The 17,973-nt window shown below is 41.0% G+C and overlaps 2 protein-coding genes across 6 annotated transcripts; one reads left to right on the forward strand and one right to left on the reverse strand.

Moving 5' to 3' along the window:
* Positions 1–620: 620 nt before the first annotated feature.
* Positions 621–10,451, reverse strand: LOC129586234 (ral GTPase-activating protein subunit alpha-1-like). Of its 3 annotated transcripts, none has more exons than XM_055479320.1 (34): positions 10,310–10,451; positions 9,838–10,020; positions 9,460–9,570; positions 9,276–9,325; positions 9,132–9,192; positions 9,032–9,075; positions 8,793–8,943; positions 8,615–8,724; positions 8,344–8,473; positions 8,089–8,239; positions 7,777–8,020; positions 7,637–7,708; positions 7,514–7,576; positions 7,179–7,310; positions 6,931–7,116; positions 6,694–6,816; positions 6,314–6,626; positions 5,936–6,109; positions 5,675–5,859; positions 5,339–5,590; positions 4,546–5,088; positions 4,417–4,491; positions 4,224–4,340; positions 3,828–4,160; positions 3,543–3,668; positions 3,385–3,426; positions 3,175–3,322; positions 2,957–3,108; positions 2,602–2,783; positions 2,433–2,540; positions 2,277–2,348; positions 2,025–2,148; positions 1,790–1,945; positions 621–1,509 (listed from the first exon to the last, which is right to left on the reverse strand). In XM_055479320.1, exons 2-34 carry the CDS (start codon positions 9,938–9,940, stop codon positions 913–915), a joined length of 5,430 nt encoding a protein of 1,809 aa, XP_055335295.1. In that variant the 5' UTR covers positions 9,941–10,020; positions 10,310–10,451; the 3' UTR covers positions 621–912. The 3 variants fall into 3 exon arrangements, with proteins under 3 accessions (XP_055335295.1, XP_055335296.1, XP_055335294.1); XM_055479321.1 differs by lacking the exon at positions 10,310–10,451 and adding an exon at positions 10,184–10,307; XM_055479319.1 differs by lacking the exon at positions 10,310–10,451 and adding an exon at positions 10,113–10,243.
* A 436-nt stretch (positions 10,452–10,887) lies between these two features.
* On the forward strand, positions 10,888–17,760 carry LOC129586170 (cAMP-dependent protein kinase regulatory subunit-like). 3 transcript variants are annotated; one of them, XM_055479220.1, is made up of 9 exons: positions 10,888–11,001; positions 12,357–12,498; positions 13,749–13,960; positions 14,050–14,199; positions 14,455–14,570; positions 16,325–16,369; positions 16,427–16,613; positions 16,780–16,862; positions 17,018–17,760. In XM_055479220.1, exons 1-9 carry the CDS (start codon positions 10,895–10,897, stop codon positions 17,299–17,301), a joined length of 1,326 nt encoding a protein of 441 aa, XP_055335195.1. In that variant the 5' UTR covers positions 10,888–10,894; the 3' UTR covers positions 17,302–17,760. The 3 variants fall into 3 exon arrangements, with proteins under 3 accessions (XP_055335195.1, XP_055335196.1, XP_055335197.1); XM_055479221.1 differs by lacking the exon at positions 10,888–11,001 and adding an exon at positions 11,571–11,623; XM_055479222.1 differs by lacking the exon at positions 10,888–11,001 and adding an exon at positions 11,774–11,923.
* The last annotated feature ends 213 nt before the right edge of the window (positions 17,761–17,973 follow it).

A 17,973-nucleotide genomic window follows, 5' to 3' on the forward strand; every position in this document is an offset into this window, starting at 1 on the left:
CGCGAGCAAGCCGATGTGCTCTGTACGCAGCTATGATGTAACGCTTGCACATTTTTGATACATCATCCGTTCAAAACGTATTGATTGTGGCTTTTGGCTATGTTATAACATGATTATACCGTCCTTCCAGTTAAGCATTCACGTCATATTTTAACATTTTAACATAATACTGTATACATAAATTAATTGAGTTTACAAATCGCCGAATTACAATAGCAAAAGACAGTTTACAGGTTACAGTGAAACCGTACAAGCAATAGATACGTACCTTACAGCGTAACTTTAATTTCTGTTATTTTACATTATAATAAAAATGTGTTTATGCAGGCAGGCATGACTGATCGTCGGTTTGAAGTTGACAGCTACCAAAGTCAACATCGAAGCTGACTAGTATCATGATGTTATAGCGTAACTTATTGAGATAACTTACTGCGCTAATAAGTCTAAAAAAGGTTTACAAGTAAATGAAATAATCAATAAGTGTTTATCGGCAAAGAAAAAACAGAAAATCTGCGCGGCGCGCGACAATGTACAAGGTGTACGATCCCAGTGGTGAGGATCCCCAGACAAGGGTAATTATTAAGGCAAAGGAAGTGTTCACTTCATTTTGCAGCAAAACGTTAAAGCATCTTTTTAAGCAACCACCGGAACGATAACAAAGAACCGACAAGCATAAAATATTCAAAGTATGTTCCCACAGGGAAACGAAGGTTATCAAAACAAAGCGCGGACACTCTCCATCCCAATGCTTTATGAAAGAACCATATACAGGACGGACACGCTTCCCTGCTGTCGTCAGCTGGCGTTCACCAGCACGAATATATTTGATTTAACAAACAGCAAACATCAACCTAACATTAACAATCTGAGAAAAGGCCAAATATCATACCAAAAAAATCATCATGTAACCATCTACACATCGGTTCCAGACGAAGTCGAGCCAGATCGAGGAGGCAGCGAATACCGCAACGATACCGTTGGTAGATCAGGATCTCCCCCAGATTTCGTCTGCAGACTATTACGGACTTTGTCATTGTAGCGGCGCGTCGATTCCCGCCACGACGGACGCAGCATCACAGGCACATCACGCAAAGGTGCGGAGGGAATATTCAGCTTAGGCGGCTGCGGTGATATTATGCTGCTGAGAAAATGCTCATATGTGCCTTCTTCAGTATAGTTTTGAATGAGAGATTTCAGGTATTCGGCACGCTCTTCAAAGAAATACTGGAAGCCTTTGATGGATTTACGGCACGCTTGGCCTGCATTTAGTGCTGTGTTGCGCACCAGCCCGGCCAGATTCTCTTCGTCAACAATGGCGCCATCGTACAGAGGTCCAAATGGAGGTATGTTTTCACGTCGGATGATCTGAATTCGATAAAGTCCGACGGGCTCGGTTGGATAAATGCAAATTATAACATCTCCAAATTGAGTTGGCAGAATTTTTCTGTCGTAATCACGATAATGATCGGACCAGACAATCTGCACCTCATCATTACCAATGTGTTTCATCTAAAAAAAGATGATATGAATGACTAAATTACGAGCAAAATTCCTAGGGTGGAACATTTATGAAAACAAAATTAAACAACAATTCAGCCGGTTTACTGAACACGTTTTCGTCAAAGCGAAGTATCTCCTCAAATTCCGAACCATTATAATTCCACAAAAATCAATTTATCTATGCAAAACTGTTTAATACATTACTAAAAATACGCATACCGTAAAGCAAACGCAGTTTCACTGCTGACATAATCAGAGAATGACTAATAATAATTGTACAGATACTTGCCTTTGATGTATGATCTTCCGTGGTCAGAGCGCCAACCCTGGTAGCAACATGAAAAATCACTTCCATGGTGGCCGATGCAAAATATACAGCACTGTTAAACTGCCAAGAATTGTGCGGCAAACCGCCGCGAAATCCTTTATGATCCGCAAGGTCAACCTAATAACCAAATACGACCATTTATTCAGGACAAAGTGACACTTTTTAATAAATTAAGCGTATCAGTTCTGTGGCTCACATTCCAGCCTAAGCGATTGATAAATCGTTCATAAGCTTCGCTTCCGTAATTGTTGGTCATGATGGACATTTTATCTTCCTGACCTCGAGCAACGTATATTACAGCGATTTTTTGGAAGTCGCGACTGAAACAAACAAAAAGCGTAAGTACTGCGACTGATAACAATTTGCATGGTAAGATTCGATAATACAGCATCCAATACAGTTAAATACACAAATGAAAGACGGCTGATATACATAGAACGAGTATTACTTAGGACGTCGGTCCAGCAACTTCAAGTCTCGAAACATCCCATCTGTGCGCTTCATTAAATGGAAATGTTGACTATAAATCGCCGCAAATACAAAAAGTCAAAAATTAATTAAAAAATAACGATTTTCGGAAACATGATTTCGAAAATAACTGTACCGTTTAGCCATTCCGGCATAACCAAACTGCGACAATATTCTGGAACAATAACTAAATGCACTCTGTGGCGGAGAATGTGGCGGGGGTTCGGCGGCCGGCGCAAACAGTCTAAAATGATATTATTCTACAGTTATCACCCTAAAAAACAAGGCTCAACGTTGTTCCTTACTGTCCAGTCTGTTTTTTCTGTTCCACATATTCTTTCATAGATTCACTTTGGGATGCCATAATCTGGCCGGCTTTAAATTCTTCTTTGGCTGAAATTCCAGAAGGAGGCAGACCAGGCTCATTCCAAGGATGTTCAATCGACAGACCCAGACCCGGTGTCGTCAACTCAACATATTTCATAATCTGAACACAAACTCACATTAAGCTATTATAAGTCGATAGCAACATGCCGATCAAATTCCCACTCGACAAAGCACCAAAATCACAGGTTTTGTTTTAAAGTACTGCTTTTAACAAAAATGTAAAGCGCATTATTATATCTGAAATAATTATTAAGTCTTAGTACTGCTGCATACATCCAGTACAACGTCCGCCGAATGATTTTTGACAAGATCAGCGAAAGTACGAATCGTCGGCTCCGATGTATCTGTGGTACTGGAAGGTTGGAGAACTTTGGCTGAGTTCACGGATTGGTTTTCTTCCTTATCATTCGTTATGGCAAACGTGCCTACGCATTAACTGCTCAATAAATCAGAACACCACGCAGATCGAGCAATACAAACTGTTTTCTTACGTTTTTCGTACAAACTGTCAATCAGATTTTCTTCTCCAAATAAACTTGTGGTATCATAACAATACTTTCCCGCTATGTCACGAACTATGATGCGAACAAGCGGGAAAGACTGAAAATCTTTGGCGTCGTTCGAAAGACTGTTCCGAGTCTGTAAAAAAATCCAGTATATATTTCAAAAATGTCAAAACCTTCAGAAGCAGGAGGATTTACCATGAGGCGTAGGGAGATAATCATATCGTACATGGAAAACACCTGTAAAAACGCCAAGACATACCGAATTTAAGACATACGCAACAGGAAACCAAAATATCACCGTGCTACAGTCTGCAATGAAAAAAACGGAGAATACTGAAAAAAGGAAAACAAACCTGCAAATTATCCGTCAAGATCGAGCTAGGTGGAAGATCATCGTCTTCGGAAACAACGCTGGACATAAGCGCCCAAGAATCTTCATCGGAGATCGAGAAGAATCTATTAGCCATATGCCGCGCAGCCTAAATAAACAATACGGTTGTCAGAGCCCAAGTGAAATATTGTGAATATCGCATTCTTGTTTTACTTTCGCCCAAAGCCCGATAGCCTCACTTATTAACATCAAACCCAGCAATTACCGTAAACTTTTCAGTTTTTAGCATTATTTTAGTCGAACGTACGTATGCACCAGCCAGTTTGAGCACATGCAGCCTACTGGACGCCATATGGGGAGGTACGATTTCAGCACGTTGTGGCTGTAATCTCTTGTCTTTGGCAACATCCGATACCGGCCGACTGAAGATCGACGTAGCTCGTCGAGTCATCGGGGGCTCATCATCGGCATGATTGCGCGACGCCAAAACGGCACCAACGTCAGCAGAAAACCGCCGGTCAGCCAGAAGCTCAGAGAAACCTCGTTTTCCTTTGCCCTTGATCTCCATATTACTACCAACAACTGGATCTTCTTGTTCCATGGACATCAATTCTGGCATATTTGTGATTGTCTGCAGAGTCTGCAACCCACACTTGCGAATCAGCAACAATATCAGTCAGCATAATCGTTACTGCTAAAATACCTGCTCAATCAGCGTACGCATGTCGACCGGGCCTTCTACTAAAGACGGTCTGTCCGAAAGAATATTCGGCACCGATATCATCCATTCGCAGAGGCAAAGAACCAGTTTAATGAAAACCTTAAAAACAGAGCAAGCTTATATTATACGTTGATTAAGGGAATTTCTGGTGTAAGTCAATGCAGTTCAATCTAACCTCTTCAATGTCCTTAGACACCGGAGCACCTCCTAAAATTTCAGCTGCTATTTTTCGCAACAGCGCGCAAATACCCTACAAAATAATCATATAAAACACACAGGAACACTAATGTTACTCAAGCATTACCTGGATAATTTTGTAAACGGCCTGTGGAAGAGAGTGGAACAGCGCGGGAGCATGATTGGTAATCATAATCAGAATGTTAACAATTTCAGCGACTCTGTCTCCAGAAAAATTTTCCGTGGCGGTCAAGATCTCTCCAAGAAATATCTCGACGATGTTGGGCTTGTCAATGGTTCCATTTAAGAGGGAATACAATACATTGCCGACGCAATGGAAAGCCGGAATTCGTACGTCGGAGGGACAGGTAATATTAGTGTAACGTAATATCACAGCGAAAATTTTTGCCTGAACTTCCGAATTATGGCATGGCTTTAGCTTAAAAGTATCAGAAATGGGAGAGAGCACCCTGAAACTGGCAGGAAGACGCTTTAGGTAAAACAGCAAGGATCCCAACATTCGAATGCTCATCAACTGCAGTTCGTGATTTTTGCTTTCTACTAAGGATGTAGCGGCGACCGTAAAATCTTCCACAAGCAGAAAAGCATTCGGAACTTTGGAGCAGAACAGTCTCATTCCAGCGTTCAGAAAAATCACATCCAGGAAAACCTGCAAAACCTTTTGTTAACAATCTTTTGTTAACAATCTTTTGTTAACTACCGGCAAGAGCTGATTTTGACAATGCGGCATAAAAGCCTAAAACATCGCTCGAAAAAAGCATTACAGAGCACTACCAAGGTTGCACTTCATGAAATAGCAAAGGAAAAACAGTACTGCACACATGACTGTTTAAAAAAAGCCAGAGTCATAACGGTGTATATTAATGCAAATGCAAAATAAATCGAAATAAAAAGCACACCTGATTTCCAGATAGCAGTTTCGAGTGGAAAGTCCTGATCAGATGCATACAAAATTTTTTCGGAATGGGATCCACATGGAATGTCATGTTACAAATGCTTTGCAGAGCCAAAGCTTGACTAGCAATAAAGGTTTCCGGCAACGTCAGAGCTTCAAAAAGTAAAGGTGCCACAATCGCTACCGGAACAAACCGATCAGATGTGGACAATTCTCCATGCAAGCTGTCAGATGAGATTCCCTTTTTATCATAAATCTATAAAACAGCATTCAATACTGCAACGAAAGTGCGGTCCTACTAAATAATTGGAATTTGCAGTTACAACAAGCAGGCTCTTACAGTCAACAACATATCCACAATTCTGTTCACCGATTCCAAAGCGAACTTATGAGATGCAGGATTCGGAATTTTGTTCACTGGCCCGATTACACCAAAAACACGAAACCACAAAGCACAGGCTGAATCTGGAGACCAACCTTGCAGCTGGCCTCCTGCCATCACGCTTACCCACGAGCACGACGAGGCTGTAGAAATTAACATCATATGCAGTTTCATGCCAGAGACATAAATTAAATATGAAGAACACTGTGCCCATCATACCCGCTCGTTTACGATCAAATTCTAATGGATAAAATAAAGGGGAATTCAAGCTTTCGCGTAAAGAATCTGGAGTAGAATCCGACCGCGATGGATCAAGGAAGTTGTCCGAATTGCTCGCCGTACCATCATTATCTTCGCTCCCAGAGATGTGGCGCAGTCGTCTGGATAAGGCCTCTGCAAAAGCCAATAGCGGTTAAAATAAATCAGACCAGAACTCTGGCGTCTGCTGCCAAGAAAACAAAAACAATCAAATGTTTTTCAAACAAATCCACACCGATAAAACAATTTCGCCATGTCAACGCCAACCGCTTTTAGCTCTCGAGTCTCAACTAAGCTTTACTGAAATATTTTTAGTAACATTTTGACATCTGGTCCCACCTTCTACGTGCTTTAAAGTTCCCTCTTTATCTTTGGGGCTAGAACCATACTCATCAGGCTCCATACTTCCCGATTTCATACTCCCCGACTCGTGGTCGTTTCGTCCATTAAAATGCAAAGAAATTCCTTCGGTGTCACTGGAAGAAGCGTTCGAGCGGCACCGAGGTGGTTCAGCTACTAGCGTTCCATCATCACTCTGTTGGTTGCTCGAGGAAAACGAGTGCCCACTCTGATTACTATGGTCGTTGACACTGTCATATTTAACATTGAAAACTTGCTCCGCAAACAGCTTTGTGATGAGAACCAACGTTTTCTAGAACAAATTTAATGTTTATAATTAACTACAGATACTTCAAGTACATATTATGAGGTTTACTCACCTCCCATCGCACAATGAGCTCCTCCCAGGCCGTGAGAGTAGACAAGACTTCAGTTAGATCATCCCACAAACGAGAGGCAATATATGCACTAAGGGTACCTTTGACCCAAGCCACAAGCAGGGTCTACACAAAACAGGAAGCTCTCAGTCAAGAACGAAATGAAGTTAAGAACAAAGCAAGAACGAAATTTTTTACTACGTTAAAATGCTCATACAATACTCTTTAGTTATTACTAACCTGAAACAAACTAACCGACAGTCTCCCACACAATGTAGACAAACGATCTTTTGGTGGATCAACCGGCATGCAGATCTGGGTAACTTTAATCAGTGTATTCAGAACACATTCCCAAGTCGATAAGGACATGGGCAATCTCAAAATGGCACATCGGTACAAAAAAATAATACGTTCGCAGATCTTTTCCTGTGGTAAAAAATTATATGCAGCGCACGGCAAAACGTATAACAATTGAAAAAAATCATTACCTGTTCCTCCAGCAGCCTGGATCTTTCTATGGGGTTATAGTCACTCGCTAAAAGATTTATTTTGAATGGATGCACCGAACTGGCACAAAACAGTTTCAGAGTAGACTGATCAGCAGCAAACTGAGTGTATCCCTACAAAAACAGTTAAGCATGAATAAGCGCAAGACCAATCCAACAAACCAAAATCACTTTAATGCAACTCAACCGATTTATTTACCAAACCATCATGACAGTAAATCGTGTAATTTTTATGCATATAACACTCATCACAAAGTTTCCCTAACCAGGCTGTTTACACTTACAAAGTTCATCAACAATTAAATTACACTAACTACCTGTTGGTGGTTAACGGAATCTACGGCATCTGTAATGTGGGAATTTTTTGTCGATTCAACAGCCTATAAAAAATTGTATTGAAGGTATGTGTATTAGCATTAACAATGGAAAGTCAGTCGTACCATTATCCAGCTTTCGTATACTGCTACCACTCTTTTGATGACCCCGTGTTCCGTAAGAGGGAATTTCAGTGCCTGCGTAAATGCCAAACTCAGCGTCACAGCTGCAACGCACGAAATAGCCGCTGTACCATTACACCTACAGTTTCAAATAATTCATGGACAAGCTGAATATTGGATGGACTAGCGAGAAGGGTCTGCCGAACCATCAAATAAACATTGGAAGTATACACCGGTTTCGAGCGTCCTTCAGATGTGCCCGGCACGTTGACTTCAAAGTGTAATAAATTCTGAAATGCTGCCGAAAAGGATCCACTGGACTCACGAGTTTTTGTCACCACTAAACCCGAGTCGACGCTATCAGAACCCACGCTGTTATCTCGTGTCCTGCAAAAACAAATAAAAAGCTGTATTTCACCGGTAAAGCAGTACTGACAAAACGAACTCCCACCAACCTTTTCTTTGACTCACTGGCGTTATCGGTTTTCAAACTATCCGGAGTTTGGAGAAATGTCATGAGCCATTTCATAGTGGCAATTTGCAGGGACAATGTAACAGAATCCACATTTATCGACGTGGAACACTCTATTGATGCCGGATAAAATCCTATAATTCGATAACATAAAACATTCGATAAAATAAAACACATTGGAACTAATCAATTAATATAACTCCCACATCGTAAGAATAAGTGTAACTACCATACGTACCTTTAACTGGAGTTATGCAAGCTCGCGATTCAGGAAAAATGCGAGATAAATATCCCGCTTTGAACTTATCGAACAGAAACGTAAAAGAGGCTTGATACTGGTCGATATCATCCCAAGATATTCGATACACCTAGTAATTCAAAATAAGCTTGGATGTGATCAGGATGTGAAAAATCTTTTTTTAGTGCGAACGGCGAGTCGAATCTAACATAAAATTATCTCATAGGCATTAGAGATCATAACTTCCTATTTTCAGACCTAATGTTATCACCTGTGAGACAAGTAAATCCAGAAGCGTTTCATACATTAAACGTGTCAAGTTGTCCGGAGGCTTTTCGCCAGCAGGCGGGAGCAGAAGGGGAGGCGCGTTCTCAAATATGTCTAAAAATGCATTTTTAATGAACTCAGTCCGCCTAATGTTTGCCAGTGATTAACGCCTTTCGCGTTACCGTTCTCCTCGTTCTGGACTCGTTCCATCCCAGGTACATGTCCATGCATGCCGGGAACGAGAACCATAAAGAGATGGTGCAATTCTTCGGGACAGGATTCCCGAAGGATTTGGTAGTACAACAGGAATGGCCTCATGGCTTCCCGCCGTAACTGCAAAATTCGGGATCACCGGTGTCAGCCTCATTAATTATTAATAATAAACAGTTTATGTCCGAAATACGGCATAAAGAATCCCCACCCGTAAGGCGCTGCTGGGATGGAGGCATCGCTTCAGTACGGTAGCTAAAAATCATCTTATAAACAATAACAAACCGCACAATATCACAATCTGCGCCTACTTATCACATTAGCTTGAGAAGGGTCCGTTCGGATAAATTCGGGCAGCAAAAGCAGTATTTTCTGCAAACAAAGGAAAAGAAGAATTTTTTAATTTAGTTTAGAATTTTTTAATTTAGTTTAAATCAGGAAAAAAATCAGCCTACCTCTAATGCGTACAAAACAGTCTCCACATCTTCTTTACTTATTTTTTGTCCTGAAAACCAAGGATAATCGTCACAGTTTGCACGGGTTGCAATATTATGCAGTACTGGGTGTCTTTTCAAGTCCAGTAATAGTGCAACCACTGCAATGCGACACAAATATTGTGGTTAACGAATGTCGTTGTACCTCTCTGCTTTAATGCCAAATCCAAGGCGTGGAAATATTCGACGAAAAGGCCGAAAACTTCTTCCGTGTCTTCTCCTAACGTGCGCTTGCTTTCCTTGGCATTGCCGTGATCTGTGTGGAGTACACAGAGTTACTGGCAGCAAAACAACAGTTCCTAGCGCCAGATCTACTGTAGAAGACTGGAAGTCGGAAGATCTATTCCACTACCATCGACAAAATCAACAACCAATAAAATTTTTACCATACGCAAAAATAGAAAAATTCAGAAACCTCTGCATACTGTTTTTGTAATCCCAGGATCGTACTCAACTTCGCAAATGTCTGATTCCGCAAAATGACAGTAAAAAATATAACACCATAATTAATGAATGAAATTACCGAGGATGATCCGAAGATGTTTCATACGCGTCTTCAGGTCCTTCTTCGTGTCGGATAATTTGGAAGATGACTTCTGCAAATCCGATCCTCGTGGTTTGAACATAGCTGCATGTTGTAATCCAAGCAAGTCACGAACTCGACGAACCAGCTGGCTCGCGTTTTTCTCGCTCTTTTTCAAGTCGTCTGCAATAGCAGCGACACATTAGTCACATTTCGCAGTGCACGCAAACCAGTCGTAACTATCCTACGCTTTTCAAAAAATCAGGAATACGTACTGGACGTCATGCCCGCATTCTCATATTTACAGATAGAAAGGACTTGCCATCCATACAAACACACAACATACCCACTTAGTCGACTTAGAAGCTACGATAAAGCCCACACACTCGCCACCACATGACAAGTTACCGTCCAGATGATTCATGAAAAGCCGTAACTTTATCAATTGCGGGTTCCACTGTTGATGTCTTACCTGTGCAAACTTATCGCCAAACGTCCAACCAATATCAACAAAAGAATTGCCACAACATTTAACGATTGACTGCTTTTGTTCACAAATCAACACAATTGCATATCTAGCAAATGCTGCATTGAAGCAATGCATAAAGTTTGGCCCATATGATAAGCGACTGGCAGCAGCGTTCGCTTATGAACTTATGCACATCCAGCCGGCGTGGAGAGTTGAGGCTATACATTTTGGAAAACTACTGTGCAACAAGGAGTACAACTGCAAGTTACACAGTACCGTATTGCTGCTTCCGTAATACGAACCACGAAGTATTGTATTTAAGTATTAATGGTTAAAGAAGAAGAAAACTCTGCCTAAAAATACTGAGCTTATTTGAAATTGAATACGGATTTGCTATTAGTGGCTGGTACGTACTAAAACTCAGAAGCACCGAGAAGAAATTCTGTACCGTAGCGCCAGTGCTCTTGAAGGTGAGCTTGACATGCATTCTGCATGGTCAAGAAAGCTTCCTTAGGTTTCGAAACGTTTGTTAACGAGCTTCCACTGGTTTCAAACAGTTACCGTATACCGTTGTTGGTTAGGTTTCAAATGGGCTTCAGTCCAAAACCCCATCCAAAAACCTACACTCCACAGGAATACCTCTCAACTCCCAACTCTATCCTTAATCATGTTGACCTTTACAGTTGCAAGCAACCGTACGTATCGACTAACAAAAATCCTTCCTCTGCTTAAATTACACAAAATAATTGTATTATTGGTCATTAAATTTACAGCTTCAGCAGTGCATGCCTGCTATGCATAACTCTATGGATATACATATATGGTTACATCTCATAATTTGTAAAACGGATTAGGATTTTTGTAAAGCGTTTGTAAAGTGTGATATTTAAATGAGTTTGCACCCTTTGACAAAAAATAAATAAGCATTTCGGTACATTTACAGATTTACTTATGGGCTAGTTATAATCCGAACCAGTTAGAAAACGAGAAATGGCAACTAAAGTTAATTCCTGCAAATGTACTTCTATCAGGGCTAACCTTTGCTGTTAATAAAGTTCAGCAGTGTACGAGTACCATCGCCAACAAGTTGTTATTGTTGTTACTGGTCGTCTGAATCTTCTGATAGTTATTACTATGTTCTGATGTTTGTGTAATCGCATAAACATCACTGAGATGCTGCGCTCAGTGCTCACTGTCAGTAGTACTCGAATTATATACTTCTGTGCTGGCTAACTGCATGGGACTGAGGAGAGCAAAGATATATATCGATATATTATACATGTCCCAAAAAAGGGAAGATGGATCGGAGACAACCATGTAAGCTACAAATATGTACGATACGTAAACGGCGATCCCGAAATCCAGGAACATGTACATGTTCAAGTTAGGGTGCTAGTTTATCGACCGGTGATTACCCACTTTCAGTTGACACAACATATTTTGGAGCACTTGTCGGCTATATAGAAATTATATAACAGAGCACATATTTCTTTCCGTACGACCCTTTTTAAGGTTTGGGTTAAATTCATAACTTATTTTGAACTTGTGTCACGGATCAACAAAAGCAAAGTAGTCCATATTATACCGTGAAAGTTACGCACGACATCACCGCTGCAGGTAAGCCTTTCTAAACTACTTACCGTTAGGTTGTAGCAAAGCTGACGACTAACGAAAAAATTATGTGAGTTATCCAAAACACGGAATCCTTGGCTACTCTCCGCTGTGCATGCTAAGCAGTATAATTCTATACAATTCAGGTATATCGATATTTTTGCTGTTTGAAACTTGTGCACGCTCAGTCCCGTATTTTATTCTGCATTGTTTGAGAACATGTGCTAGATTTATTAATTATTTTGAAGTTAGCTAAGCATAATGCTACCGGTGTTTCAAGTTTAAATACCACACAGACAGTGGTTTATATTTGTATATTTACATGAGATACGTCGCAAATACATTAGCAACAAAATAATGCAAGCTTTGCGCGATCGTGCGTACATTATTACATTATGTTACACATCAGTGGCATAGACTACGATGGGTTTCCTTGCAGGATATCCTTCTCCTCCAGTCCAGAAAGCCGTGGTTTCGCTGAATCTATCACTCCCATTTCAGCAGCTATCACATCAGAAATGGCACAAACAGAGATTTATCGTACCTACATCCATCAGAACCATATACAGCAGATTTTAAAGGTAACTGCAAATTAGTATCAGATAGTTAACGAGGACGCGTGTTTTGTACTTGAGATAGCTAAGCGGGAATAGTTTCTGCCCTTAATTGCCTGCCCTCTTGCAATTAGAGGATTATCAGCTGCCTGTCTTTAAAAAATTAAATTTGCTTTCTAATTTTGATTAAAAATTATGAACCGCAGGTTATTAGTACGATATTAGTTCGGCAAGCAACAACGATTAAGAACGATACCGCATCCAACAATTAAAATACCAAATCAAATATTAAGATTTTTAATATCGCAATTCTTCCCATGCAATTTAATTAACACTGTGGTAAATTTTTCAAGTGTAGCAGAATGCGGCGGTGACTGAAAAGTATATCCATAGCACAGCGTTAAGTACGAGTTTTGAAAGTTTTCAAGAAGTACAGTATCCTATTGTATTGTGGAGAATAGACTGTATTGTACCCGTACCGTTTTACAATGTACAGTACGTACGGTAATACATATCTCCCGAGGTGCAGACGATCTGTTGTCGCCTTAATGTAGCATAAGAATTTTCAAATATTACAAAAGCCAGAGCGCTAAAATACCGAGGAAAACCTATCTTACCGGCCCCGATCGTGCAGTGTTGAATGTTCCGAAAGCTCGAAGTGCTTAATGGGCTATATATACGCTTTTAACGGTAAGTTTTAATTCAGTGTGACAGGACTCTGTTTTGTTATCAAGATAGTTATTATTGTCCTGCAGGCTGCATGCAATTTAATAAGTTTGCAAATATTGCGCCGGTGTCGGAGATTGGACGGCAAGGAAAACTCGAATATGACGTTATAAGAGCTTATTGATACGCGCAGTTGAACCGCCCCGCCGCGTACATATGCGACCGGCAGCCCTTACCAGCACTTGCAGCCGGTTTTGGCAGATATGTATGCGTGTACATTGCACAATTACAACATTCAATCGGTTGCTTGTTGAAAATCCGAGCTTTAAGAATAGCATCTACGCGTAGCAAATTTAACTTGACGACCATTAAGTTCTAGAGTTGTCGGCGATGAAATACTCGTACACACTGATGAGAAACTTTAACCTAGCTATGGGCGCAACACACTACATAAACTTGCTGTATTATTGCTCAGTTTGCTAGTGCGATGTTGTTTTCCATTTTTACCGCAGCGTGCAGCTAATGCTGTCCCTTTTCTGCCTTCACCAATTTATGTGACTTTTCGCATGCGGTAAATATCGTAGCAGCACGTTTGTCCTTATATATTGCAGGACTGCATAGTGCAGCTGTGCAAGAAGAAGCCGGATAATCCTTGTCTCTTTTTATCGGAATTTTTGCGAAGCTACAGTGTTGAGCATCTCTCCTCACGAGAAAAACCAATCGGCAGCATGTCAGCGGAGGATACCAGCGCTGGACCTAATGATGAAGTGCAGGAGGAAGAAGACGATCAGATGGGCTCCGCGATTGCGGCACGGCCGAGAAGGCAAGCGCAGCTCCGGTTTTGATAAGATTAATGCCACTGACTATCAATGTGGAATTTTAATTCTGGTCTGCTTTCTCCATTTTCCACAGACAAGCAATCAGTGCCGAGCCAATTAACGATAACGAAGCTCAAAACTACGTTAAAAAGGTTATCCCGAAAGATGCTCATACGATGGGACGCTTAACCAAAGCCGCATCCAAAAACTTTTTATTCATACATCTGGAAGAAGATGAACGAAGGTAAACAACCTCATTCTCGCAGTTACACATACTTCTCGAAAACCTGCAGTGTGCTGAAAATGATAATACACGGGATTTAACATTGGGAATAAAAGAAATCCCTTTTGGGCTGTTGGATGTATGTATCTCGGCGTTTGTATTCGCCGAGCCGAACCGGCCCAGCGCTATTCAGTGGCGTTTGTCTCGCACGATCGCTGTTTCCGGTCTCTTGTGCAAGATATGTTTATCTTTCGTGTACATCTATGTTTCCAACAGGGATATTTTTGATGCGATGTTTCCGGTGCAGTATAATCAGGGTGATATGATTATCAAGCAGGGAGATGAAGGGGACAATTTTTATGTGATTGAATCCGGAGAAGTGGATATCATAGGTATGTTTAAGGGCGTTTTCGCACGCGCGCTTCTGATTAACCCGCAATTGGCCGGGTTTATTTTTGGTCAACTGCCAGGTTCATTAATTTGTTGCCAGTGCAGGTTTGATTATGCTTTGCAGGGGTTAAACATACTTACAGCTAGTTTATTATCCATTTGGCTCAACTAGCACTATGCATTCTGTGATTGTTTCCATTTTAGAGTGACAGCCTAAACTTAACGTACATACATAATACATAATCACATTTATTCTGACGGAATGCGCAATTCTGATTTATGTGCCACTTGATCACCGTCACTGTTCCTCGGGCAGCTTTAGAAAACCAAATCTGATATTTCTGTCTCCTTATATATCCAAAAATGAGACTGAACTGTAAAGTGTAAAGTACTCTAAATTTACAAAAAGAGCTTAGTATCTTACAAGTAGTTGCGCTTGCAGGTGTTTACGATTAGTACCACTTATAGTACCACGATCTGTATACCTGTACCGTGGGAAAATAATGTTGCATCCATACTAAACAAATTAATCAACTGTAAGATCTTAAACGAACGGAAGTTTCTGGACTTTTTTTGCTTCATTCATGAGATGTTGCTTTGAGGACATTGAGTCTATTGCATGTTGCTTGGCACACAATTCCATGGTTCAGAACGCAGGAGCTGAATGTGACTGTGCTTTCATTTTGCCGGTTTTCGTTTTATGTGGCATTGAACGCTTTTCTCTGCACGGAGCTGTAATGCAGATGATAATTTAACAGCCGCGCCACGTATACTTTTCAAGACCAAAACAGTATGGCCCCGTACGTACGCATTGTCCAAAGCCCCAGAATCTGTGCCATCCCGTTCAGTTAAGCACGAATCCCCTTTGCAATCTGTATTGCCATTTTCGTTTCTCTTTTGTCGTAATAAAAATTTGTCTAACATCGGTTTAAGATCAATGATGTAATTATGAGGTGAACGATTTTTACCGATCATCCAAGAGTAATTAATGTTCAGATTCTTGCTGAAAATTTCAAATTACATACCGGCATTATTCTTTTAATTTCGGTGTAGGATCGCGTTGTGTGTAAGGTAACATGCACACATAGTACAATGTATCTGTTAGCGAAATGGATTGAAAAGAGTTGAAAAAGTAACTTTGCGTTCGAGAAAACTTCGAAAACCTCTACTGCTGCGATTATCGATCGAAAAATACTATAAACGAAACCATAATCGTATCGGTTACACATAGTTGGCGATAACGCGTAACTAGCCGCATTTGGCTAGATATATAGACGAGATAACGGCCGGACGGTCTTTTATCAGAGTAGCGCGTAAAGATAAATTTTTAATACTTGCGATCGCGAGTACCTTTTGTGGTTACGTCTACAAAGTGCAAGACAAACAAAATCTGAACTCACAAACCACAGTTACCGTTTTAACAAAGTCAAAAAATTACCATAATTTCGGATTGCAAGCTTCTACCAGCGATAATAAATAAGGATTTCAAGTTCTCATTTGTATAGGATTATGATATCCTGTAATAGATGGTAGATACAGAGTAGACCTAGACATGTCAGAATTGTATAGAATACTGGATTGAATGCTAATGCTGCAAAAGTATCTTTAATACAACAGAAATATTTACTAATGCTGCAGTTTGATTCCGGATAAATTTCGTATGGACAATATTTATTTCCTTTCATGAACTGCGAAATTTCGTTATCCTGGTCAGCAATTTTGTGCGCACGCAACTTTAAATTGCTCTTTTTTACAGTGAATGGGAAACTTGTAAATACCATTGGAGAAGGAGGAAGTTTTGGTGAGTGTGTGTCCCTTTGCATTATTTTCCTTTGTTGAACACGCAAAATCCACGCAGGCGAACTTGCCCTGATTTATGGAACTCCCCGGGCTGCCAGTATTGTGGCTCGCTCAGAACATGTCCGTCTGTTCGGCTTGGATCGCGATACATACCGAAAGATTCTCATGGGTAACACGATGCGGAAACGCAAGATGTATGAGGACTTTCTGAGTCGGGTTCCGATCCTAAAAAATTTGGATAAGTGGTGAGTGCAACCGTAGGCTCTGTAATCTGTATAGGACGTATACATATGCGTAGTCACTCAGCGCATCCATCGCGTTAAATATCCAGCTCGACGCATAACATGTCCGTTGCCTGTTGCCGCGATTACGCAGTCGCTCACCATTCCAACCGTCTTGCGGTGTTTTCAGGGAACTTCTGACTGTAGCCGACGCCTTGGAAGTCTTGCCAAAATATAACGATGGTGACATCGTAATCCGCCAAGGCCAAAAAGGTTCGTTACAGTATCTATCCGTCTCTAGTATGCGATCAATATGTGTAATGCGCTCTCCGCAGCCGGTACAGATGAATTGCGCTAATTGACTGCAAGTGGGCGGTTGGCGCGCGTGCTGGTGATTAATTCTAACTGGACGTTTTCTTCCATTTTAGGCGATGATTTTTTTATCATTATCGAAGGAAATGCCGTAGTTCTGCAGCATCCCGAGGGTAAAGAGAACGAAGAGGTGGTCGTGGGCAAACTGGGTCCGGCCGACTATTTCGGCGAGATTGCTCTGCTGTACGATAAACCGCGCGCGGCCACTGTCCGCGCCGACGGCATCCTCAAGTGCGTTAAATTGGATCGGCCCAGATTTGAACGATTACTCGGACCGGTGTCGGAGATTCTGAAGCGGAACGTACAACAGTACCATAGTTTAATTGAGTTGGGGGTTTAGTCGCGGTGGGAATGGAATGGATTGTACCGGAGTCGCCTTGCCGGATTCGTTTATAATTAGCTGGGGTGTTTTGGTGCGATAGCTATCATTATGTATCCAGATTCTTTAATTCCATCACACTGATCATCCGGATTGCACATATACGTTGACGTCGACCATATTGGCGCGAGACAGTGCGGAAAACAGGAGTCGTTAATCCTGAAGCAAATAATTCACTTACTGCGAGGAAGTGCGACTTGTTTGTACATTTACTGACAGTGCACGGAAACAAATGTGAATGTGCGGCAGGAGGCTACAATGGTGTTTGGGTTTATTTAATTCATTTGTTGTTGTTGTTGCATGACATTTAACTTGTGCTTGAGTTGGCTCCGTGTCGTGCTGCAGATGTGACAAGTTTGTGGACACAATTTTATCAGAGAAACTTTTTTGGTTTTCGGGTATAATTGCTCTTAAATTCTAGATTGAAGTGCATTTAAGCAGATACAAACTGGCAGGAGACTGACAAGTTGTTAATTTTGATAATGGCAATAATTTTCGCATTTATTCTTTCAGTTGGGCACACGAAAGAAGCTAAACAATTGCATGCGCTATTTACCTTGAAACACTGTTCTATACTATAACTACTCACAATTTGCCATATAATATTGACGGCGCTATGACCTTTAGAATAAG

The sequence above is a fragment of the Paramacrobiotus metropolitanus genome, unplaced genomic scaffold, assembly GCF_019649055.1.
Source record: "Paramacrobiotus metropolitanus isolate TYO unplaced genomic scaffold, Prichtersi_v1.0 Parri_scaffold0000020, whole genome shotgun sequence".
Classification (NCBI taxonomy): Eukaryota; Metazoa; Tardigrada; class Eutardigrada; order Parachela; family Macrobiotidae; genus Paramacrobiotus; species Paramacrobiotus metropolitanus.